The sequence below is a fragment of the Suncus etruscus genome, chromosome 9 (genome assembly GCF_024139225.1).
Source record: "Suncus etruscus isolate mSunEtr1 chromosome 9, mSunEtr1.pri.cur, whole genome shotgun sequence".
Lineage (NCBI taxonomy): Eukaryota > Metazoa > Chordata > Mammalia > Eulipotyphla > Soricidae > Suncus > Suncus etruscus.
In genome coordinates, this window is record NC_064856.1 from 96,970,757 (window position 1) to 96,994,501 (window position 23,745).

Sequence of the window (23,745 nt, forward strand, 5' to 3'; positions counted from 1 at the left end):
GGTCTTGCTTTGTGGGCTCAACCGGCTCGTCTCCACACACAGGTGGTGCGGGCAGAGCAGTGTGTGCGCGTGGGAGCTGCCTGTGTCTGTCCTCTCGAGCGTGTGTGTTCATCTGCCTCTCCTGCTGCCTCTTCTTCCTGTACTTTCCCTCCGAGTGTGCCCCCTCTGTGCATCCCCGCTCCGCAGGGCTCTCCAACCCCCCCCCCCTTCTTTGGACTGGGGAGCAGCTCAGAATCCATCTCCCTTGGTGCCGTCAAGCTGACTTGTTTTTTTTCCTCCTCTTGATCTTCTAACACAGCGTTCGTTCCTTTCTCTCTCAGTGGACCAGCCCCTAAGCTAATTCCTTTCCAAGACCAGCGCACGGCAGCCAGGTCCGATCCCACCGCTGACTCTTCACATAAGTGCCTTCCCTCCTCCCCACTCCTCGCCCTCTGGCACACCCCCCCCCCCCCAGCCAGTTCAGGCTCTGTACCCTCAGTGTCGCGTTTCCTTTGCGTCCTTCCTCTTCCGGGACACTCGGGGGCAGCTTGGGTGCGACGGGAACAGTGGCTGTAGGTTTCTGGTCAGGGATGTTCATCTGCGGGCTACAGTAACTTTAGGCCTTCAGGTCATCTGGTCACCTCCGCTTACTTCTGGCCAGGGTGCTGGCACTTCTCGGGGATCCAGCCTGGGATCGCTGTAATGTTCAGGCTACCCCTCTTCGGTAGAAGATTCTCAGTGAAAGAGACCTCCAGTGTCTTCTTCCAAGTCTGCCTCCAATCAGCCCTTTAGTGCGGCTCCATTATCCAACTACTATATGCTGGTGTCTGTCTAGAGAACAGACCCTGCAGAGAGGGCTGTGGACCCCTGATGAATGGGATCTCTGCCTTGGAGTTCTAGCTCACTTATGGCCAGTCAGATGGGGGTGGGGAGCATCAGCTGGGGAGTGCAGCGTTTGGAAATTAGACAGACTTTAGAGTCCAGGGATGTTGGGGTTTGCAGGCCAGTTTCATCCTCCAGGGACATACACTCATTCTGAGCCTCATGCTCCACTTTGCCCCCCTTGTGTGCACCGGACAGCAGAACCTCCACTAGGGTATGCAGGTTGAGGTGGCCCTGCGCAATCATCACTGCGCTTCTTGCTTGGAAGAGCCTGGGTTCTGTTTCTAGGAGCTTCTGCGCCTCCTACCCCAAGCACCGGCTAGGGGAGCTTCGCATCTGTGCCAGCCCTCTGCGCCGGAGGAGGATGCATGGAAGGGTCGAGCTGATGGGCAGCTGATGGGGACTCTGGGGAGCACAGTGTTGTGCCAGCACTACCCCAAGCACAGGCAAGGGCCGGGCAACCCAGGCCCACGGAGGGGCCTCTGGGTCGGGTGTGAGCATGGAAACTAACACCTTCGTTTCTCTCCCACGCTTTCTCCTCCGGCCAGGAGCGGAAGGTACATGCCCTTTCTGCTGTCTTCGCTTCTTAGAGCTTCTGAGTTGTGTGTGTGTGTGCGCACGAGTGTGTGGATTCCTCTGTCCTCCCCAGGGAAGTAGGTTTTCTGCGAGGGGAGGCCGGGGCTGTAGCCGGGAGAGTGGGTTCCACGGTCTGGGTGGAGCCTCTAGGCCTTACCCCGCCCTCCCTCCCTCTCTTGCAGGTTTTCATAGAGCTGAATCACATTAAAAAGTGCAATACAGTTCGAGGCGTCTTTGTCCTGGAGGAATTTGGTAATTACACTATTTTGCTCTTAGGTCTGGACTCACATGGCAGTAACTCAAACCTTGGAGCTCCAGAGAAGGGCCTAGAAGCAGAGAGTTGCCGCCCCCCTATGAAAGGAAGGCAGGCAGGCAACGCGCTAGGGCACCAGGGGCAGGCAGAGATGAGAGAAGCTGGAGACAGGAAGGACAGAGATGGCGAGGCTTAGAGGCCAGTGAGGGCCAGCCAGGCGCCGTGAGCTCAGTCCCACCTTGCGTGGCTCAGAAAGTTCTGGGGGCTAACCGCATGCTCTGCCATGTCCCGGTGCCCGGTACTCCCTGGCCTTCTCTTCTCAGTGCTATAGGATGAGTGGCTGTGTGGGCCGCTCGCTCGAAGGACAGGCAGCATAGAGGGCCGCAGGGGCAGGGGGCGACTGTAGGAGGGAACCGAGAGGCAGCGCTGAGGAGGGACTAGTGGAGTCCCTGCTGCCCAGGCCTAGAGTTCCTGCTGTGTCTGTGCTTCTCCTCTGTGTCCTCATCGCCGCTCTGAAAACCTTCCTTCTCAGCAGGTAAAGTGACCTCGGCTCTCGGCTCATGCTGCCCCGCCTGGCCCTGCCTGGGGCCCCCAGGGGGTGGGGGGTACCTCTACCCTGAAGCAGCTGCTCCCAGTGCCAGTCTGTCTCCTTCCCTCCCCTCTTTCCTCTCCACCACCCTGCGTCCTGCACTGCCTCTGGTCTGTCTTCCCCGCGTGTGCTCCCCCCTCTCTTCTGTCTGACTAGTATCTGGGTATCTTCTGACTCAGGAGGAGGACCGGGCTTCTGGCCCTGCCTTGGATGCGTTCATTCCCGGTCAACCTGGGCTCCCCACCCCATTCCCTCTTTCTCAGGGTCTGAGGAAGGTGTGGCCAGCTCACCTCCCTTTTCTGGCCCTTGGGGTTACCACACCCCTCTCTTCCCAGCCTTGATGGGGGCATGAGGAAGGCTGAGTTCTGGGGCCCGCCTCCCCGGCCCTGGCCACGCACAACCCCCTGCATGGCTGGGGCAGGGCTGACTCTGGACCTTGCCTTCCGACTGGGCCTGTGTGTGTTTGCCTGATGCTCCCCATCCCTCCAGGCGCTGTCCTGCCTGCCCCTCTGCTCGAGTGCGCTGCTCCAGAGCTCCGACGCTCTCCCTCACACAGGCGGGCTGGGGCCAGGACTTAGTGTCAGCCACTTTCTCCTCCAGCCTTGGGGCTCTTGGCGCAGGGGGTGGGAGAACAGAGGGCCAGAATCCGAGCTAGGGACATGGATGAGCTCTCGGGCATCTGGGAAGGGCGGACACAGACTAGAGCCAGCTGTCTTCCCTCTCCCTAAATCTGCCGCCTCACCCCTCGCTGCTACTTCTCAGGTCCTTGGACAGGCCCTGGACAGTGACTGGGCCAGTGAGAAGTAAACCCCATATCACCTTGTCCATTTGGGGGCAGTATCAGGCCACTGGGAATAGCGCCAGGTAGACCTCAAGAGGTCTAGCAGAGGGGACGAGGCTGGACAGAATCCTCCAGGGTGGCTTCTGCCCACCAGAGCCTCCACAGCTGCCGCCGCCGGGACAGAGCTCAAGGGGAAGGGGAAGCCTGGTGCCTGGCGCTGCCACCGGGGGGTGCCAGGCTGTGTGGCTCTTAGTGTTGAACTTTCTGTTTTGTCTCTTGCCCGTCCGGTTTTAGTTCCTGAAATTAAAGAAGTGGTGAGCCACAAGTACAAGACACCAATGGTAAGTGTGCCACGACGGGACAGGCCGCTCAGGCAGAATCCCCGGGGCCCTCCCAGGGCACAGGGGGTGGGCGAGGAGGGTTCTGAGGCACACTGGCGCTGCATGGCCCCAACCATAGATGCTGAGGCGAGTCTTCAGCCCTGGGCCAATCATACCACCTGACCCCCTCAGCCCACCTCGGGGCTGGCGTTTCCCCTCCAAGAAGTACCCAGGACGCCCACCTGCCCTCTCTCTCCACTCTAGGCCCATGAGATCTGCTACTCCGTGTTGTGTCTCTTCTCATACGTGGCTGCAGTTAGGAGCAGTGAGGAAGATCTAAGAACCCCACCCCGGCCCGTGTCGAGTTGATGGAGGGGGCTCGGTTCATCCCATGCCCCTGCCCTGTGGCTGCTGGTGCTGTGCAATGGGTGATGCGTTGTGTGCTCTAGCTCCCAGTAATGGCTCCAGCGTGTGTCTCCATGTGTCTTTCCCTCCCTCCCTCCCCTCTGCCCTCTCCCAATCTTAGACTTGCCTGCTGTTGCCTCAGGGCGCCCAATTGTTTGTCAGGCCAGTGACTTCCAAGGAAGTATGTGCAGTCAGAGTGAACCGTTGGCGTGTGTCCTTGATATGTCTGTGTCGTGGTTCCATGTCTTTGGTGTTGGGACCTCCATGCAACACTCCAACTCTGACCCTGTGACCCAGCAGGCTGGCATGGTCAGGGCAGCAGAGTGAGGGCCTGCCTCTCTGCTACTGCCTGCATCCTCTTGCCTGCTTCCCCACTCAGAGAGCCCTGCCTTCCCTGTGCTTCGAGCCCAGCTGCTGTGCTCTGGCACCAGGGCAAGCTGGGGAAGGGCCAGTTCAGTTCCCACATCTGTGTCTGGTGTTTCTGGTTTGGGGGAGGCACGGCTTGTGAGGGCCAAGAGATGGCTGTAAATATCTGCGCTCTGCATTATTTATAGAAAGTGTACAGATGTGTAACTGTGAAATAAATGTCCTTTACCCCTCTGTGCTCTGATCTGCACTGCTTTAAATGGGGCCCCTTCTAGGACCAGCGAGATAGCATGGAGGTAAGGCGTTTGCCTTCCATGCAGAAGGACGGTGGTTCGAATCCCGGCATCCCATATGGTCCCCCGTGCCTGCCAGGGACGATTTCTGAGCGTAGAGCCAGCAGTAACCCCTGAGCATTGCCGAGTGTGACCCAAAAACCAAAAAAAAAAAAAAAAAAAATGGGGCCCCTTCTCTTGGCCCAGATTAAGGACAGCGGTTTAGGGACTCACTTCAGTCTTGAAGGAAGGAGGTGAGTGGCTCTGCCTAAACCCCCCCTCACACCCATCAGGGTTCCCGGCCCAGAAAGACTACTGGGGGCGGGGGTGGGGGGGTGGGGGGGGAGGGGCTGCAGCCAATTGACCACTGGGAGACACAGACGAACAGGGCTTTGACCCTGAGGGGAGACAGGCTGGGGTCTCAGCTCTTCAGGTCCCTTGCCAGAGATGATGGGACTGGCCAGAGCAGTGGCCAGAGGACAGTGGCTCCCCCATTGGATGGGGTATGGCTGGGCTATGGGCTGACTGCCCACTGGAACCCCAAAGCAGCCTCACAAAAGCCCTGCTCCAAGCATTTGTGACCAGGTGACCAAAGTGCTGAGTTTGGAGGAGGAATAAGAACAGCTATGGGGTTCTGGCCCTACTGTGGTGTACTGTCCTCCATCCTAGAAAAACCTTTCATTGAAGAGACTTTGGAGGCACACAGGTTCCCTCCAATGTTAGTGTCTTGTAAAGTCAGGGTTCCATTCTAACTGCTAGTTTTCCCGAAACAGTTGCTCTGAAGGTCATATAGAAAGGTCAGTGCCAGGGGTAGAGCAGTAGCACAGCGTTTGCCTTGTACACGGCCGACCCAGGACAGATCTGGGTTTGATCCTCAGCATCCCATATGATCTCAAGCCTGCCAGGAGTGATTTCTGAGTGCATATCCAGGAGTAACCCCTGAAAATCACTGGGTGTGACCCAGAAAATGTCACTGCCAGGCATGTTGGTCAAAGCTGTATGACTCAATCTTTTATTGCTCTTTAGTACTGAGGACACAGTCAGAAAGTACCCCCCACCTATCCCTCCCACTTGCAGCCTCCAAAGATCTGAGAGCTCCCAGTGCAGCCCTAGCTCATCCCCTCCCCCCCAAAAAAAACAACAAAAATCCCAAGCACATGCTCTCCACCCAGCCCCAAGGCACATCTCATCCGCCAGCAGCTCCTGTGGGTTCTTGGTGCACACACTGGCATCCCTGGTACCTGCCACAAAGACCCCTTCTGTGAACCATACATGTGGCCATCTTCACTCCCCTTCCCAGTGGCTGCCCTTGGATTTAGGGCAGCTCAGTGTGGGTACTGAGAGACAGGGGGCCGGGGGTACACACCTGGCCATGGCTGGAGAGTCTGCCAGTCACTGGGGCGCTGCAGGAGAGAAGAAGCCAAGATGTGTGGCTTGTACCTGTATGATGGCTTGGCCCTTCCTCCCACATGGGTGCCCAGAAGCCAGTTCCCCTCAGGATGTGACAGGCCTTTGCAGTGGGCTCTGGTGCTGGCACAGTGGGGTTCCCATCTCTACCATGCCCCCAGGGGTGCTTCACCTCGAACTTCCAGGCGGCATTCACACTGTGCCTCGCCTTGCAAGTTGGTGGCCCGGCAGACGTAGACACCCCCATCAAAGGGGCAGGGCTTGCGAATCTCCAGAGTCAGCACCCCCTGCTTGCTGAACATGCGGAAGCGGGCGTCCTCGCCCAGGTCCAGGCCATTCTTTAGCCAGGAGATCTTGGGCTGTGTAGTGTAGGGGCAGGAGGGGGCAGCTTTGTCTCCAATCTCCTGGACATGGAGAACCCAGAGGTGAGGAGGAAGCAGGAGGCCCAGTTGCTTCCCAGTTGCTTACCTTGGGGCTACCACGAACAGCACAGCAGAGGATGGCATTGTAACCAGCAATGACGGAGCGGTTCACCAGGGGGTGGGTGAAGCTGGGTGCCTCAGAGAAGTCCAGGTCCTTATAGTTGGGTGGCTCATAGGTTATGCCTATGGGTGACAGGAATTCATATGGACACGATCAAGCCACAGCAGGCTCCCCTCCCTGCTCCCTGAGGGGTTCAGCACCTGGCCTGGGAATGAAGACAGGCTCCTTGGTAGTGGCAGCTTGATCACTGGGTCCTACTATGTTGTTACTGATGACCCGGAAGTAGTAGCCATTGCCAATGATGAGTTCGGACACCACACAGTGGGTGCGGCGGTAATGCTCTAAGACAGTGAACCATTCCTGGGGGACAGGAAAAAGGGTCTCAAGGGGCAAGCCTTACTCCCTGCCAGGATCTCAAGAATCCCTAGGATCAACACCCCAACTATGGAGGGCATCAGAGAACAAGAGGGAAGAGGCCTGCCCATTCTTAGAGATGGGGTCCAGCAAGTCTAGGCTATGGAAAGTGGGGGCAAAACGCAGGACCCCAAGCTCACCATTGTTTTCTTGTCTGCTTTCTGGACTGTGTAACCCAAGATCTCAGTGTTGCCATCATCCTGGGGAGGCTTCCACTCCAGAGCCACATTGAACCCCCATGTCTCAGTGACCCGGATATCCAGAGGAGGGCTCGGCTTGTCTGCAGGAGACAGACCCAGAGGGAAAGTCTTGCCCCACACTGCCTGCAGAGACAGTGGTACAGGGGCCCCACTCTGAGTGCCAGACACACACCGATGACCTGTAGGTGCAGTGTGGCCTTGTCCTCCATGCTCTCGATGCGTAGTGTCACCTGGTAGGTGCCCGAGTGGGTGCGCTTGGCGGTTCGGATGAACAAGATGGTGTCTGTGGGGCTGTTACGGATGCTCACATCCTCTTGGGCCAGCGGCTGCCCCTCTTTGGTCCAGGTCACCTGAGGCCGGGGCTTGCCCTGCAGGGGGACAGGAGCATCTCCTCTAGAGCCAGGCTTTCCTGTACCAGCCCCCATGCCACAGGGTCTACTCAGCCCTAGATGTACCAGTCCTCACACACTGGCCAGGGAAGGGGCCTCCCCACCTGGAAGGGGATGAGGATGTTCACGGTCTCCCCGACCTTCCTCTGGATGACCTGGCGCAGGTGCCTGGGCAGCTGGAGCCGTGGCCGCTCTGTGGGTGCAGAGAAAGAGGCTCAGTACGGCTCCTTACTCACCCCCCTTTTAGGGCTGAGCCTTCAGGAACACCAGCCTTCATCTCAAACTAGGGCCCAGTATGCTGCCTTTCTTTTCTCAGCCCTGAACAGTTTACCCAACTCCTACTTCCTCCTGAGTCTCGACACAGGCAGGGATCAGAGAAGACATGGGCAGAGAGCAGAGAGAGCATGGGCACAGTAGAGAGGGCACGGGCAGAGAGCACAGGCAAGGAGCAGAGAGGGCACAGGCAGGGAGTAGAGGGCACAAAATTAGATGGAGCTGATCCATCACAGGCCTAGATATGAATCCTGACTTTGGGACCCTTCACCGAAGGCTATTTCCACTCCCACACACCCTTCATCTGCCCCCTCCCACTCTGAGAACCAGATTACTCCCTTGTGATCCTGGGAACAGAGAGGCAGGAAGTGACATGCTGTCCTTGTCCACAAACTCTGACAGCCCTGAGCATGTGGACATGGCCTGCCTGGGAGCTGAGACTCAGGCCAGCTTGAGCCTGGGGTGACCCTGCTGCAGGGATGTCCCCATCGAGCTTCCCGCTGTGTATTGTAGCTGGGACCAAGAATAAAGGTTCCCTCCTTCCTTAGGGCTCCTGGTGGAGTCCACTTGTGCTGGACACAAAGGGTCACTCACGCAGTATCTCCTGCACCGTGATGGGCTCCTTGGTGGTGATGGGGGCCCCAGACCCCGCCACATTATGCGCCCGCACGCGGAACAGCAGCCGGGCACCCGTGGGCAGCTCCTTCACCAGAATGGACGTGCGCTCTGTCAACCCCTGCAGGGCTGGCACCCACTCCGAACCTAAGGGATCAGTAGGCCAGGTCACAGGCAGAGGTGGCATCAACATCCCACCCCACCCCTGGCCAGACTGCAGACAGAGGCCATAGGGGTGTGGCCTGGGGAGCCTCAGAGAGCACTGGGTGGGGAGCACGCACCACCCTCCTGGCAGTACTCCACACTGTAGCCGTCCAGTCCGCCTGCTCCCACGCGCTCTGGGGGCCGCCACTTGAGGGAGACGGTAGTGTCCGAGACATCCTCCACGGCCAGGTGGGTGGGCTCACTGGGGGGTCCTGGGCAGAAGGGAGTTCAGAGGGGGAGTCAGAGAGCTTATCTGGCAAGGAAAGCCCCCTCCCCACTGTCTCTTGGTCATAAGGAAGGCCGACCCTCCACTGCTTCCAAGGACCTTAGGAATATTTCAGACCTGTGCATAGACAGTGCCTGCCTTTCAATAGCTCTGTGCAACTGTGCCCACCTTCAATTAAGACCATGAATTTGATCCCTAACATCATCTCATATGCTGACTATGAACCCCTCAACATCATGGCCCTCTAGAATTCCTAGCCAGCAGCCTAAGTATGGGGTGTGCTAGAGTTTTGGTCACCAAAACAACTGAACAAAGAAAACGAAGCCTGCAAAAACATAATTGGGTGAGTCTCAGAGATAGTACAGCCAGTAGGGTGTCTGCCTGGTACCAGCCTTCCTGAGTTCAATTCCTGGCATCCCATATGGTCCCCCAAGCACTGCCAGGAGTAATTCCTGAGTGCTAGCCAGAAGTGTCCCCTGAGTGCTGCTAGGTGTGGTCCCCAAACCAAAAAAATTTTAAAAATAGCAAAAAATTTTATTTGTTTTTTTTGTTTGTTTGGTTTTGGTTTTGGGGCCACACCCACTGACGCTCAGGGGTTACTCCTGGCTATGCACTCAGAAGTCGCTCCTAGCTTGGGGGACCATATAGGACGCCGGGGGATAGAACCACGGTCTGTCCAAGGCTAGAGCAGGCAAGGCAGGCACCTTACCTCTAGCGCCACCGCCCAGCCCCAAAAAATAGCAAAATATTTTAAATAAAAAATTAACCCATGGGCCCGGAGAGATAGCACAGCGGCGTTTGCCTTGCAAGCAGCCGATCCAGGACCAAAGGTGGTTGGTTTGAATCCCAGTGTCCCATATGGTCCCCCCGTGCCTGCCAGGAGCTATTTCTGAGCAGACAGCCAGGAGTCACCCCTGAGCACCGCCGGGTGTGGCCCAAAAACCAAAAAAAAAAAAAATTAACCCAGGTCAGCTGCATGCCAAGCACCTTATCTCCTACTATTGCTCTACCTTCCTGCCTTTCTCTTTTTTTCTCTCCTCCCTCCCTCTCTCCCTCCCTCCCTCTCTTCCTTCCTTCCTTCCTTCCTTGCAATTTCTGGCCATGCTCAGTGGTTACTCATGATTCTACACTCAGGGATCATCATTTCTACCAGTCCTCAGGGAAACTATATGAGATGTTGAAGATTGAACTCATTCAAGGCATTCAAGGCAAACACTCTACCTGCTGTTTTATCACTTTGGCCTACTGGTTTTGTTTCTTTTCTTGTTTTGTTTTGTTTGTTTTTGGGCCACACCTGGTGACGCTCAGGGATTACTCCTGGCTATGCGCTCAGAAATCGCTCCTGGTTTGGGGGACCATATGGGATGCTGAGGGATCCAACCGCGGTCCATCCTAGGTTAGCGCGTGCAAGGCAAATGCCCTACTGTTTGCACCACTGCTCTGGCCCCATGTCTTTTGTTTCTTTTTTTTTCCATGTCTTTTGTTTCTTAAGGGGGAACTGCACTCTGCAACGTCAAGAGTGAGAGCATGTGGGGCCACCCCTCAGTGGCTTGGGGAGGGGACGGCTGGACAATAACAGTGGGTCCGGGGAGCATATGGTGCCAGCATGCACATCCCATCTTCGGTGGCTGATAAATCTCTGGCATCTGGCCCACCTCAAGGCATACAACATCAGTTGTATGAAACCAGACCTAGTCTCCATCAGAATGAGTGGAAAGTGAAATTGCAAAGAGAGGCCACCAGGGTCGACATGGATTGGCCCTCACTCGGTGCCTAGATGGGAGCAGGTGCAGACCCTCAGCTCACCAATGGGCATGAAGGGCTGGGAGGCCGGACTGGGCCTGGACATGCCGATGGCGTTGACCGCATAGATGCGCATCTCATAAACCACACCCTCGATCATGCGCCGGGCCTCGTGCCTCAGTTCCCGCACCAGGTCGAAGTTGAGCCGCATCCAGCGGTAGCTCTTCTTCTTCTTGCGCTCCAGAATGTAGCCTGCAGGAAGGGGCGTGACAATTCGGGTCTCGGGGCCCAGGCTCTCTGTGGCCGCTCCCCTTGCACGATCCCTGTGCCTACGAGCTCACCCAAGACTGGCTGCCCGCCGTCATAAGCAGGCGGTTCCCATTCCACCAGGCAAGAGTCCTCGCCCACATTGCTTATCTTGGGGGCCGCAGGGGCGTCTGGAACATCTGTGGGTGGGAGTAAATACAGTTGAGCCTTGGCTCAGAGCAGCTTGCTTCATTCTCTCATACACACCCAAGGCCAAAGCAATCTTTATTTTTGGACTGTTTTGCTTTGTTTTGTTTTGGGGCCACACCCAGCAGTGCTCAGGGATTACTCCTGACTCTACTATCAGAAATTGCTCCTGGCAGGCCTGGGGGACCATATGGGATGCTAGGGATCAAACCCCGGTCAGCCCGTGCAAGGCAAATGCCCTATTAGCTGTACTATTGCTCTAGCCCTGTAAATTTTCTTTTATGAAATTTTTAAATTTTTTGTTTGTTTTGGGACCACACCCATTGATGCTCAGGGGTTACTCCCAGCTATGTGTTCAGAAATCTCTTCTGGCTTGGGGGACCATATGGGATGCCAGAGATCGAACCAGTCTGCAAGACAGACACCTTACCTCAAGCGTCGCCGCTCCGGCCCCCTTTTATGAAATTTTATTGTTTGATTTACTTTTGGTTTGGGACCATACATAGGAGTTCTCAAGGCTTATGGCAGCCTTTTCATTCAGGGATCATTCCTGATAGAATCGGAGGAACCATATGGGATGCTGGGAATCAAACCTGGGTCTTTCATGTGCAAAACAAGTTCCTTACCCACTGTATATCTATCCTTGCCCAAAAGACAAGACATTGTTTTGGAGGGGGCACACCTGGCAGTGCTCAGGGCTTACTCCTGGCTCTGCTCAGGGATCACTCCTGGTGGACTTGGGATCCAGGTGGAGATTAAACACAAGTTATTCTTAGGCAAATTTCTGGGGAAACTTTCTGAAGCTGCTTATGCTGATTCCGTGGTGCCAGGGAATGAGCATTTGCTTTCCACATGTATCATGCATCTATTTCCCCCACGGCATGCCCTGAGTGACACCCTACAGCACACACATCCCTTTCAGGTAAGCAGAGAGGACGCCCCCTGGTGTTCGTTGTGCAAAAATGACAAGGCCTCCCGTCAATCTTTCCCCGCCTCACCGATGACCTTGACGGTGAGGTTGACCTGGTCCTCGCCCACCGGGTTCTTCACGGTGACGATATAGACGCCCTCATCTTCCTTCTCTGCGCCCTCGACGGTGAAGATGCTGCGGTCCTTGGTGGTCTCCACCCGAACCCGGCCCTCTGTCTCACATAGCACCTGCGGGTATTGGTGGAAAGAGCTCAAGTCAGACCTGAGCGCTGCAATTTGGAAGCAGAAATAGAGGCCGCCCAATGAGCGGACTGAGCAGAACTGGGAACAGTCCCAGGATTTCAGTTCTAGAGCTAAGTGGACTGTAGACACTTTGCTGACTTCCTTGTGCCTCAGTTTCCTTACCTGTCAAATGGAAATGCCATGGCTTTCTAGGGCTGTGTGCAGGGCACAGTTTGGAGAAAGCACGGGTGGGAGGAGGACAACTCCCCCACCCCAGCTTAAATGTTGCCCCAGACACCCTCCCACAAAGCTCAGGTGAGGGTGGTGGATCTGCAGGGTTAATCTTGTGTGTGACCCCGGTACCCCAAATGGAGTGATGCCTCCCAGCTTTGCTCACCTTCTTGTCAAACACCCAGTCCTCACTGGAGCCTGTATCCCCAGTGGCCTCAGGGGGAGGCCCCGAAGCAGCTTTATTCCCCTGAGAATAGAGCAGGTGGGAAGGAGGAGGCACCAACCCAGAGCCCCCCAATAGACCCAGATGCCCACCTATGAAGCATTGATCTCTATAGTGTGAGAACGTGGATGGGGCAGCTAAGGATGGAATGGAGGGTTTCCTATACCTGGGAGAGCACCTTCTGCCAGATCACTGTGGGAGCAGGGTCCCCCGAGATGGGAACGTCCAGCCGCAATTTGTTGCCGGCCACAACCACAATGGTGTCCGGAGTTCGACCAGGGCAATCCAGGTGGATCTTGGGAGGTTCTGGAGTGGTGGTGATGGGCACAGCATGCGTGCGTGCACGCACACACACACACACACACACACACACACACACAGGAGAAAAGGAGGGCCCGCGGCTCATGAGAGAGGCCAGGGAGAACGCCCTCTGGTCTGGGCCTGAGATCCACATCCCTTAGGCATCCTTCCATGACCCAGGCCTTGCCACAAGATCCAGGAGATTTATCTCATCCCAAGGCATTACTCCCTAGAATGGGTGGTATGGGGCAGAGGGTCTCCTAGTGGGGCATTTCTCAAACATTATTTGAGGGCACCCTGAAGTCTTATTAGGGAAAACATCATTTGAGGAAACAAGGAGACCCTTAATTCAGCCAGCTTAGGCCTCTAGATGCTAACATATTCCCTAAACCTATAAAAGATGTGGTGATAGAGTCTATGTTCCCCAATCTGACTTCCCACCTAGTGTCTTTGGAGCTGGGTTTCAGACAGTTTACAGAGCACAATCCTGGCTTGGACTGCTGGCCGGGGAAGTTTGGGTTCTAACATGCCTGATTTAGGTGGAATCTAAAAGCAGGCAAAGCTTCTTGAGGAGGGAACTGAACTCACTGCTGTTAGCACACTAGGGGGCTCACAGCCACTTTCCCTTTCCTCCTTTCCACCTCATGGAGGAAGACTCTTTCAGGGACAAGAAAACTGAACTTAAAGCTATGTGTGGCAAAGCAGGGGTCAAGCTCTGGTTCTTCCTTCTGCAAGGGAAGGTCCAAAGATGGGGAAGGTGGGCTGCTGCAGGACGTTTGAGGGCCCCAAAACTCACCCTGTCTGGGCACAAAGTCGATCTTGACCTCTACAAAAAATAAAATAAAAGGAAGAAATAGTGGTTGGGGTGGTAGTGGGGGAACACAGGGTTAGGACCCCTGACACACACACACCCAGAACTCTGCTCACCCATGAAGTGCAGCTTAGCGGACAGGTTGCAGGCAAAGCCCTCAGGCACGAAACTGTAGTCAGCCTCGTCTGCAGGGGTCACGTCATCGATGGTCAGTTTGTGGACCCTGCCAGGCATTGTTACCAGTTTGATGAACTCACAACCCTCAGCGTCACCCACATCCCAGCCAGGCTTCTTTTTGAATTTGGGGGCCAGGCAGGTTTCATCCAAGTTCATGAATGTTCTAGTGCTTTCTCTCTCTCTCTCTCTCTCTCTCTCTCTCTCTCTCTCTCTCTATTTTGGGTGGGGGTGGAGCTCAAAACATACTCCTGATTATGCACTCAGGGATCACTCCTGGTGAATTTGGGGGACAATATGAAGTATTGGAGATTAAAGCTGGGTTGGCCACATGCAAGGCAAATGCCCTCCCCGCAGTCCTATCCATCTGGCCTCACATACTAGTGCTTTTCTTTCTTTGTTTTGGATGCTATCTGCTCTCAGGCCCATTCCCAGAGGCCAGCAGAAGTGTCCCCTGAGCTGGGCCCTTGGAGATGGGAAAAAGCTGCTCCATTAGTCCCCCTAAGTGGAGACCAGCAAGGTGGACCCAGAGCTCGGCACTGGAGTGAAGTAACTGGGGAGCAGGAGGTGCTGGTTGGAACTGAGCCTCCTGCCCTACTCCTAAGCTGGGGGTATGGCTGGAGGGGGCAACTGTCTCTCACTGCTGTTGCTCTGTCTCCCCCATCTGTCTCTGTGCATCTTTCTCTTTCAGTCTATTCTTTCTCTGTGTCTCCTCACCTCACCCATCCTTGCCTATCTGTCCCTCTGTCCATCTCTCTCTCTCTCTCTCTCTCTCTCTCTCTCTCTCTCTCTCTCTCTTTCTCTCTCTACTCTTTATCTCCAGTCTCCTCTCTCTCTCACCCCTTCTCCTTTCTTCTCTCTCCCTCTCTCTTCTTCCTCCACTCCTTGCACTCACCGGCCGATGTGGGACACTTTGATGCGGCTGTCGGGCACCAGCTCCTTGCCATTCTTCAGCCACACGCCCTTCACGTTCTCGTCAGACACCTCACACTTGAACACGGCCTGGTCCTTGGCGCCCACAGTCAGGTCGGCGATGCTCTGGTATACCTCCAGTTTCTTCTCTGGGGGACGATCATGGACGGAGAGTGTGCTCGCAACACACATACACAGGACTCTTGGGGGACCAGGATGGGGGGAAGCGGACCAAGCCCATGGGACCCTCTCAGGTTTCTCTGAAGGAACCTCCAAAGGATCCCTTGGGCCTGGTCGTGTCACTCTCCATAGGGGACCGAGGGGAATATCAAAAGGGCCTGGGGATCTGCATGCTGGGCCTGCTGGGGGCCTCACCCTGCACGATGAGCTCAGCCAGCGCCTGGCCCCCACTGGTGCGCAGCGCGTAGTGGCCCGCGTCCTCCAACGTGGCCTCGTTGATGATCAGGTGGTGCTTCCGACCGTCCTTCTTGAACCGGTACTTGAAGGTCTCCTCCCGTGTCAGCTCCACCCCGTCCTTGAGCCTGCAGGGGTGTGGGGGGCAGAGAACGTGCCAGCTTCTGGGGAGCCCTGCCACACTCCAACCCATGAGACATCAGGTCACATCACACCCCCACCACGGCATACCCACCGTGCCACGCCCCATAGAGCCAAGCCATGCCCCATCACACAACACCACTTCTCTGTTATACCTCGCTCATACCATGCCCTGCCCACCATGCCCCGCCCATTGAGCCAAGCCAAGCCCCATCACAACATACCACGCCTGTCATGCCACGCCCACACCACGCCCCATTGATCCATGCCAATCAATCTTTGTTATGCCACGCCCACAACACGCCATGCCCACTGAGTCACGCCACACCCCATCACAACACATGATGGTTGTGTTACGCCACACTCCCAAAATGTCACACCCCATTGAGCCAAGCCATGCCCCCATCACAATATACCACATCTCTGCTCTCTGCTATGCCACGCCCCATCTATCCATACCACGCCCACCACACAGCTTTGCTATGCCACGCCCACAACACACCACGCCCACTGTGCCAAGCCCCCAGAAGGCCACGCCTCATTGAACCAAGCCATGTCCCATCACAGCTTGTCTCTGCAGTGCCATGCCCATAACAAGCCACGCCCACTGAGCCAAGCCACGCCCCATCACAACACAGGTTTGTTATGCCATGTCCCATCATCACAACACAACAGTCTGTTATGGCCACACTCACACCACGCCCTCAGCACCCCACACCCCATCAAGCCACGCCCCTCCGTGCCACACCCAGGCCACACCCCCGCCACACCTCTTGGCTCTCACCATTTCACCTGGGCCCCCTCCTCTGACACCTCGCACTCAAATTCCACCCGCTGACCCACCATCACCAGCTGGTCCTCCAGGGGCCTTGTGATCAGCACAGGGGGCTCTGCGGGACAGGGGTGTAAGGGCCCCATCCTGGTGTGGGGTCTCCCCTCCAGGCCAGCCACCACTCCCTGGGCAGGGCCCGGCCCACCATTTTTGGTTTTTGGTTTTTGGTTTTTGGGTCACAGCACTTAGGGGTGACTCCTGACTCTACACTCAGAAATTGCTCCTGGCAGGCTCGAGGGACCATATGGGATACCGGGATTCGAACCACCGTTCTTTTGCATGCAAGGCAAACGCACTACCTCCATGCCATCTCTCCAGCCCCACCGGCCCACCTTTGACAAAGAGCTCGGTGCTGCACTTCTCGCCTGCCACCACACACTGGTAAGCCGCGTCGTCGGCCAGCGAGCACTGGCTGATGGTCAGAGTGCGCTTGTTGCCCACCGCCTCGAAGACGTACCTGGGCCGGGCGCAGGGCAGTGGCAGGGGGGCCTTTGGTTCAGCCCCCAACCTCCATGCCTGGGTCCTTTCCTCTCCCCTCCAGAGGATTCCTCCCTACTTGATCCCCTCAGGGGAGGCCTTACTTGCTGCGGATCCATGGAGAATGGAGTGTCCGATGGAGGAGGCCAGGGAGCAGCAACAAGAAACAGAGGTGGAGTTGAACCCAGAGGGAGATAAGCGGAGTTGGGGGGTCGTCCGGAGCCCGCCAAAGAGGGGCAGCCCTTCCTTGCCTCCCTCGCACCTGCCACTCATCTGGATCTCCTGCCCATTCTTGAGCCACTTGATCTCCGCATCTGGGTCAGCCAGCTCCACACTCAGGCGGATCTTGTGGCCTTTGCTCACCTGGTAGGCCGGTTCCAGCTTCTTCTGAAAGGCTGACTCTGTTCCTCAGCCCCAAACGCCCCAGGACCCATGCTCCCCGCAGGCCTGTGTGTCCTCCTGCCCCTCGCTACTGCCCCCTTTCTCCCTGTGTCTCTCCACTGTGACTCTTTTAGGTTCTTGGGCAGCAGGAGAGTCAGACCTGGGACCACATCAAGTAATGTCGACCTGGCTGTTTGGGCCTGTGGGTCAAGACTAAGGCTATAGGGGCCACAGACAGCAGTACTCAGAGACATCTGGGGTGCTGAGGACCCTACTTGGGGGTCTTGCACATGCTAGGGATGTCCTCCAGGCCTGCCCTATACAACCTCAGTTCCTCCCTCCATTCCTTCCTTCCTTCCTTCCTTCCTTCCTTCCTTCCTTCCTTCCTTCCTTCCTTCCTTCCTTCCTTCCTTCCTTCCTTCTTTCCTTCCTTCCTTCTTTCCTTCCTTCCTTCCTTCCTTCCCTCCTCCCTCCATCCCTCCCTCCCTTTTTCCTTCCTTCCTTCCTTCCTTTCTTCCTTCCTTCCTTCTTTTCTTCCTTCCTTCCTCCCACTTTCCTTCTTTCCTCTCTCCCACTTTTCTTCCTGCCTTCCTCCTTTCCTATTGCTACTCAGCAGTCCCAGGGGTCCCACCTATGGCCTCATACATGCCAGACAAGTATCCCACTGTTAAGTTGACCCCCGGCACTGACTCAGTTTCTCTGTCTGTTCCATATCTCCTGGCCCCTGGTCAAGGTAAATGCCCTATCCTCTGTGCTATAGCTCCGGCCCATACCTGTGCTCTTCTTCTCGTCTCTCTTTATGCCCTTGAGGCGCTTGAGCATGCCACGCAGGTCGGTGACCCCATGCTGGAAGGCGATGCGCTCATACTCGGTGGGGGGCGCCTGCCGTAGAATCTCCCACACATCCTCCTCAGCCGGTGGTTCCAGCTTGGCGTCCCTGCACCCCAATGCATGCCCAGGTCATAGGACTGCTGTGCTGTCACCTTCTCCTCACACTCAGGGGGACTGTTTCCCCTCCTCTCTGGGGCCAGACCACCCCCTCCCCTACCCCTGCCCAAATCTTGTTGAGCACAAGATTCAGAAATCTCTACTTAAGTGTCACTGGTCAGTTCCGAGGGTGCTTGAGACTCAGTATGGGGAGCTGGGGCAGGATAGGGGCTCCTGGCTGAAGTCGAGGTGATGTCACTCACCTCGGGGTTCGGAAACTGCTGCTCCAGGAGGGGCAGAGAAGCAGGGCACACATTAGTGGGGGCCACTCACCAAGCCCAGACCCCACATTTCTCCACTTTTGGTCCCATAATGCAACACTAAGACACACCCTTGTTTGTTCCCCCCTCAACCCCCACAGGCAGGCGACTGGAATGGCCTGAGGTTTCCCCACCCAGTCAGTGGGGTTCTGTGACCACCCTGGCAAGTAGAGGCAGGGTCCCCAGACTCACTCTCTGGGGAGACGTAGCAGCAGCAGTGACATGATGATGGGTCCCGGAATATGAGGGGGAAGAGAGAAGGGGTCAGTGGGCAGGATAGGCACTTCCTGCACCCCTGGACCTTCTCTACACTTTCTCACGGGCCCCAAAGCCTATGGAAGTGAACTCAGGCCTTGGGGGTGCAGCCCTCAGATGGGGACGAGGACAGAGGCTCAGAGGGGTGGTGGCATGCATGGAACCCATGCATGGTTTCCTGCAGGACTGACCAGGACCATCCCAGGCTCACCTCTTTTTCAGCAGTGAGCTGAAGTCCAGAGTTCCTGAGTCCTCATAACTGTCACTGATGAGAGGGACCCCCAGTGAGGCCAACCAGAAGGGGTTCAGGAAGGGCAGGTGAGATGCATAGACAAGAAAGGACACAGGTAAGGGGATCCAGTGTCAGAATCAGGACTCTTAATGGGAGTAAAAGGGGTCCTGATCTCAGACCCAAGATCTATATATGGGGGTAAAGGGGGCCCAGTCCCAAACCCAGTCCCAAACCTATATATGGGGCAAAGGGGGCGTCCATTCTCAGACACAGAATCTATATATCAGGTTAAAGGAGTTCCCGGGGCTATGTATGGGGGAAGGGATACCTGGTCCTTCGGCCTCCTCCAGTCAGGCTCCTGTGGGGGTGACAACCAATCTCTCACCTGCTGGGAGCTACCATTCCCCCTCTCCTCACCTCCCCACATCATCTCCGAACAGATGTCCCTGTCCCAGTCCAGCTTCCATATTATCCCACACCCCAGCTCTGGTTTGGAACTCACGTGCGACGGAAAGCAGATCTGAGGTCCAAGTCACTTGGACCAATGGCCTCTAGGCTCAAAAAGGGAGGACGAGTAAGGACCTCAGAGCAGGCAAACCCAGGCCCTCACACCTACCCAGCCAGGATACCTCAGGGTGGGTGTCTGCCTTAGGACCCCACTTCCTAAGTCTTCCCTGGGTCCAGGTCATAAAGGGAAAACTTCTAATAGTGCCGGTTTTTTTTTTTTGTTTTTTTTTTTTTATTTTTGGGTCACACCCTATGGCACTCAGGGGTTACTCCTGGCTCTACACTCAGAAATCGCCCCTGGGGGCTGGTGAGGTGGCGCTAGAGGTAAGGTGTCTGCCTTGCAAGCACTAGCCAAGGAAGGACCACAGTTCGATCCCCCGGCATCCCATATGGTCCCCCCAAGCCAGGGGAAATTTCTGAGCGCTTAGCCAGGAGTAACCCCTGAGCATCAAATGGGTGTGGCCCGAAAAAAAGAAAAAGAAAAAGAAATCGCCCCTGGCAGGCTCCAGGGACCATATGGGATGCCAGGAATCGAACCACTGTCTGTCCTAGATCGGCTGCATGCAAAGCAAGCACCCTCCTGCTGTGCTTTCTTTCCAGCCCCTCGAATAGTGCCTTGAAGTGGCTCATGTCCACACCTGGGGCCTGGAACCTGTGACACCAGACCAGAAGCGCCACTAAGGCCAAACCTTCCCAACCCTGGAAATTTCCACCAGCTTCTATCGGAGCAACCTCGGACCTGGACCTCAATTATCAGCCAGGACTGTGCACAGCCTGAGCATCGGGATGGGGACCCACAGTAGAACTCAGCCTCTCACCGTGGACAGTGAGGTTGAAGTTGCAACTGTCGAATTTGTCCTTGGTGGACACCTCACAGCGGTAGCCTCCAGCAGAGGTGGCCTGGGCATCCGTGATGTGCAGCTCAAAGAGGTAGATCTAAGGATTGAAGAGTTACAGAGGCTGGGGGGCTTCTCCTCCAAAAGGGGGGGTGTGATGGCTTGGCCACAACGTTCTCCCTCCTAGGTGCCAAGACCCAGCACTGCTCTCTGCTGGCCGAGCATAATAAAGGTTCAGCAATGGGGATGGATGCACCTTCGGTTTCCCTCCAGAGGGGGAGCTATGGTGCCAATAATGCCCATCCTACCCTGGTGGGCAGAGCAGGCAGAGGAAAGCCCAGATTCTAGGTCTCAGGTCAGCAACAACTCGTCAAGCTTTTTTTTTCTCTGCATGAATAATGTCCTGGGGCAGCCCTGATCCCTGAGACCCATAAATCCACCCATTCATCCATCTATCCATTCACCCACTCACCCACCCACCCACCCATCCATTCACCCATACATACATACATCTACCCATTCATCCATTCATCCCTTTAGTCACCTATCAATCCATCCATTCCATCCATCCATTCATCCATCTATCCATCCATTCATCTATCCATACATACATACATACACCCTTCCATCCATCCACCCATTCATCCATTCACCCACCCATTGATTTGTCCATCCATCCACCCATCTATCCATCCACCATCATGCATACTTGCATCCATCAGTCCATCCATCCAAGAGCTCACATACCCTGAGGTGCACCATACTATGTGCTGTCCTGCAGACTGGCTGAATGCCTTGGGATCCTCAGGCTTTAAGCTTTTCCACACCTCCCTGAGCCATGTTCACCTGAGCACCGCCCAATCCAGGCTTCTTTGTCCCTCTTTGCACCTTCCTTGCAAATTCATGCCCCCCCATGCCTCCCTGTGCCCACACCAGAGTCTGAAAACCCTCTTAAGCAAATCCCACAGAAGCCCAGGCCCCACATACACACGTTCCACACGCCCCTGTTCACAACCTCTGTGCATGCAGCCCTGCAGGCTTCTGTGTGTGCCCCTATGTACAGTACATGCTCCCCACAGGCCCACCTTGCTGGCCCGGTCGTAGCTGTCATGCAGCTGCAGATGCTGGCCCACCTTGCTGCTCAGGTCCACCCACTTGCCCTTGAACCACCTGACTACAGGGGGTTTTAGGAGACTGGCGCCGGCCACCCGGGCTGAGAAAGTGATGCTGCCGCCTGTAGGAAAGAGGACCGCCAGACTGTGTACAGGGGTGTCCTGCTGCTTCCCTGCCCAGCCATGCCCAGCACAGCCATCCTACACTCACCCACGGTCACTTCACCATCCTGTGGCCGCATCACAAAGAGGCCGATAGGGTCCTCCGGGGCCCCTGACCCATCAGGGCTGACAGGGGCAGCCAGGCCATTGGGAGCAGCCAGGCCGTTGGGGGCACCAGGGCCATCAGGGGCTGTTGAGCTTGACCCTAGAGGAAGAGAGCTTTGGGATCTGCCCCGGGACACCCCCACCTGCTGGCTGTGGCCTTTCCTGCCCACCCAGCTCACCTTCGGGTGTTGGGGCACTTCCTGCCAACTCAGCAGCAGGGGCTGCGTCTTCTCCCGGCGCTGCAGGAGCCTCGGCAGTAGGGCCGGGAGCAGGGCTGGGCTCAGGCTCTGCCTTCTCTGCAGGGGATTGTGGGCCAGAGCCCTTCAATCCTCACGGGTCCTGTACCCCTCATACATTGCGCATGCTCTGTGCTCCTCCCAGCTGGCCCCTTGGTCTCACTCCCCCATCCCTTCTTTCCCTGAGCTGTGCCATTCTCCCCAGTACACACACCCTTCTCCTCCCCTCTGCCCCTTCTCTCCTCAGTGTCCCAAAATCTCAGTTCTTTGTGCCTCAGTCTCTTGGGACTTGGTCATGGAGGATTGCCTGGGCCAGGAGAGGCATCAGGACTTATCCCCCTCAATAAGGCCATTGTGGGGCCCTTCTCCCCAGGAATCACACCCAGCTGGGTGAGCCTGAAGAGCTCAGCACATGTGGTGGCCCCGGGGCTTTGGACTCAAGATCTGGTGCTTGCTGGAAAGAGACTGGAGTCACTGCACCCTCTTCTTGTGCTCTCCCCCAAATCCCATCTCTAGCTGGCATCTTTTCAAAGGAGGGGCTCACCTGCTCATCACCCTTTTTTTCCCCAATTCCCAGGCTCTGTGGGGCTCCCTCTCCACCGATAGCCCTGAGGGTTTTCCCTGAAAGTCCACAGCCCACAGTTGGCAGCTGTGTGTAAGAGCCTAGCAGGGAAGCAGGGCTGGCATTTGCCCTGCTGGCACATATCTATGACTCAGAGGGGTCCTGCTGTAAGAGAAGGGTTCTCGGCCCGGAGAGATAGCACAGCGGCATTTGCCTTGCAAGCAGCCGACCCAGGACCAAAGGTGGTTGGTTTGAATCCCGGTGTCCCATATGGTCCCCCGTGCCTGCCAGGAGCTATTTCTGAGCAGACAGCCAGGAGTAACCCCTGAGCAACGCCGGGTGTGTCCCAAAAAAAAAAAAAAAAAAAAAACGAAGGGTTCTCTGGAGAAAGGCCAGTCACAGAGATTGAGAAAACTTCTCCTCATTTCGGGGTAGCAGATGGAAAGGTGCAGGGCTAGGTCTGGTTCTCAGAATTCAGCCTCCAGTAAGGTTCTCACCTGCCTCTGTGACCTTGAGATCAAACTTGACCTTGGAGGTGCCCGCAATGACGGCGTAGGAGCCCTGGTCGTCGGGGCCCACGTTGTGCACAGTGAGGGAGTGCCTCGTACCCTCGGTGCTCAGGCTGAACTTGTCGCTGGCACTGAGGTCGCTGCCTGCCCGCTGCCAGCGCACCTTCACGCCTGCACGCTCAGTCTCCGCCTCGAACACAGCCACGCCACCTGCCACCACCGCCAACGACCGAGGCTTCTTGCTGAAAGCGGAGACTGACCAAGCAGCCCTGAGGTCACCGCCTGGCACTCACCACCCCGCAGATCTGATGGGTAGATCTTGGCACTGGCCTCCCGCCTTTCTGTTGGGGATGCCCAGCTCTCCTTGTGCCCTGCCATTGGGGGCCCTTGGCGAGGGACAAGGAATCTGTCTGTTTGGATGAGGCTAAATTTGGCCCCGTGGGCCTCTGATTGAGATAAGGCCTCGGTGGCAGCAGTGAGCCAGATGTCTGACCTGGGCAAGCCCAGGACTGGGAATCTGGGACCTTCTCTGCCCTTGGCCCTGGCTCAGTGACCTCCTGGTCGTCCTTTCCCTGTCCCTGTAGAGGCGATGGCAAGGCAAGGCACAGCGGGGACACAGTCTTCAGAAGCTGGGAGAACCAGCCTAGAATCGACCAGTAGAAATGGGGGCTGGGACTGGGTTTAGAGCCCTTACTGGCCTCACCAAGCCCAGGCCAAGAAAGGGGGCAGGGATGGCAGCCACCTGCACCCTGAGAGTGAGTGGTGGTCTTGAGACCTTTCTGCAGGCTCTGTCCCCTCTCTGTGTTCCCTGAGCTAATAGGGAAGGAGAAACAGTGAGAAAGGAGATGGGAGGATGGTACCCCCTCAACCCCTCATAGGCCCAAATTCTCATTCAGGGGCTCAGAGATCCAGCCTCTCCTACAGCCTTTGTTCCTTTCCTCATGACTCAACACCCCCAATCACCCCGTCCACAGTCCTCCCCGTCCCCTGTTCAGCCCGACCCAGCCCGGAGCTACCTGGCTTTTTTGTGGGCTCTGGCATCTTGAGAGATTTCACCTCAGAATGGAGAGAACCACGAGCCACCTCTGAAGGTTCTGAGTGGGA

At 56.4% G+C, this 23,745-nt stretch overlaps 2 protein-coding genes across 34 annotated transcripts in view; one reads left to right on the forward strand and one right to left on the reverse strand.

Moving 5' to 3' along the window:
- Positions 1–4,384, forward strand: part of MADD (MAP kinase activating death domain) — a 50,814-nt gene extending 46,430 nt beyond the window's left edge. For 12 of the 33 annotated variants that reach the window (XM_049779517.1, XM_049779518.1, XM_049779520.1 and 9 more), the window contains 4 exons: positions 1,410–1,418; positions 1,620–1,689; positions 3,355–3,401; positions 3,645–4,384. In XM_049779517.1, the coding sequence (XP_049635474.1) occupies positions 1,410–1,418; positions 1,620–1,689; positions 3,355–3,401; positions 3,645–3,749 (231 nt within the window). In that variant the 3' untranslated portion in view covers positions 3,750–4,384. The remainder of the gene's footprint in view (positions 1–1,409; positions 1,419–1,619; positions 1,690–3,354; positions 3,402–3,644) is intronic. The other 21 variants (XM_049779538.1, XM_049779539.1, XM_049779541.1 and 18 more) reach the window with 2 other exon arrangements.
- A 328-nt stretch (positions 4,385–4,712) lies between these two features.
- On the reverse strand, positions 4,713–23,682 carry MYBPC3 (myosin binding protein C3). Its single transcript, XM_049780709.1, has 34 exons — positions 23,658–23,682; positions 22,630–22,896; positions 21,514–21,630; positions 21,405–21,434; positions 21,279–21,341; positions 21,041–21,189; positions 19,938–20,055; positions 19,115–19,163; positions 18,941–18,970; positions 18,592–18,645; positions 18,069–18,089; positions 17,652–17,815; positions 16,760–16,892; positions 16,602–16,604; positions 16,353–16,477; positions 15,973–16,078; positions 15,009–15,175; positions 14,617–14,782; positions 13,664–13,770; positions 13,533–13,562; positions 12,603–12,742; positions 12,380–12,460; positions 11,829–11,988; positions 10,719–10,823; positions 10,441–10,629; positions 8,486–8,620; positions 8,184–8,351; positions 7,421–7,509; positions 7,100–7,295; positions 6,868–7,007; positions 6,514–6,673; positions 6,299–6,435; positions 5,981–6,189; positions 4,713–4,821 (listed from the first exon to the last, which is right to left on the reverse strand). The coding sequence occupies exons 1-34, from the start codon at positions 23,680–23,682 to the stop codon at positions 4,713–4,715; spliced, it is 3,942 nt and encodes a 1,313-aa protein (XP_049636666.1).
- Between the last annotated feature and the right edge of the window lie 63 nt (positions 23,683–23,745).

Coding starts and splice junctions, on each gene's coding strand:
- MYBPC3 (XM_049780709.1), bottom strand. CDS start 23,682: ATGCCAGAGCCCACAAAAAAGCCAG. Junction 14,783..15,008: donor GGCTGAGCTCATCGTGCAGG/GTGAGGCCCCCA, acceptor ATCGTCCCCCAG/AGAAGAAACTGGAGGTATAC. Junction 12,461..12,602: donor GGCAGAAGGTGCTCTCCCAG/GTATAGGAAACC, acceptor CTCTATTCTCAG/GGGAATAAAGCTGCTTCGGG.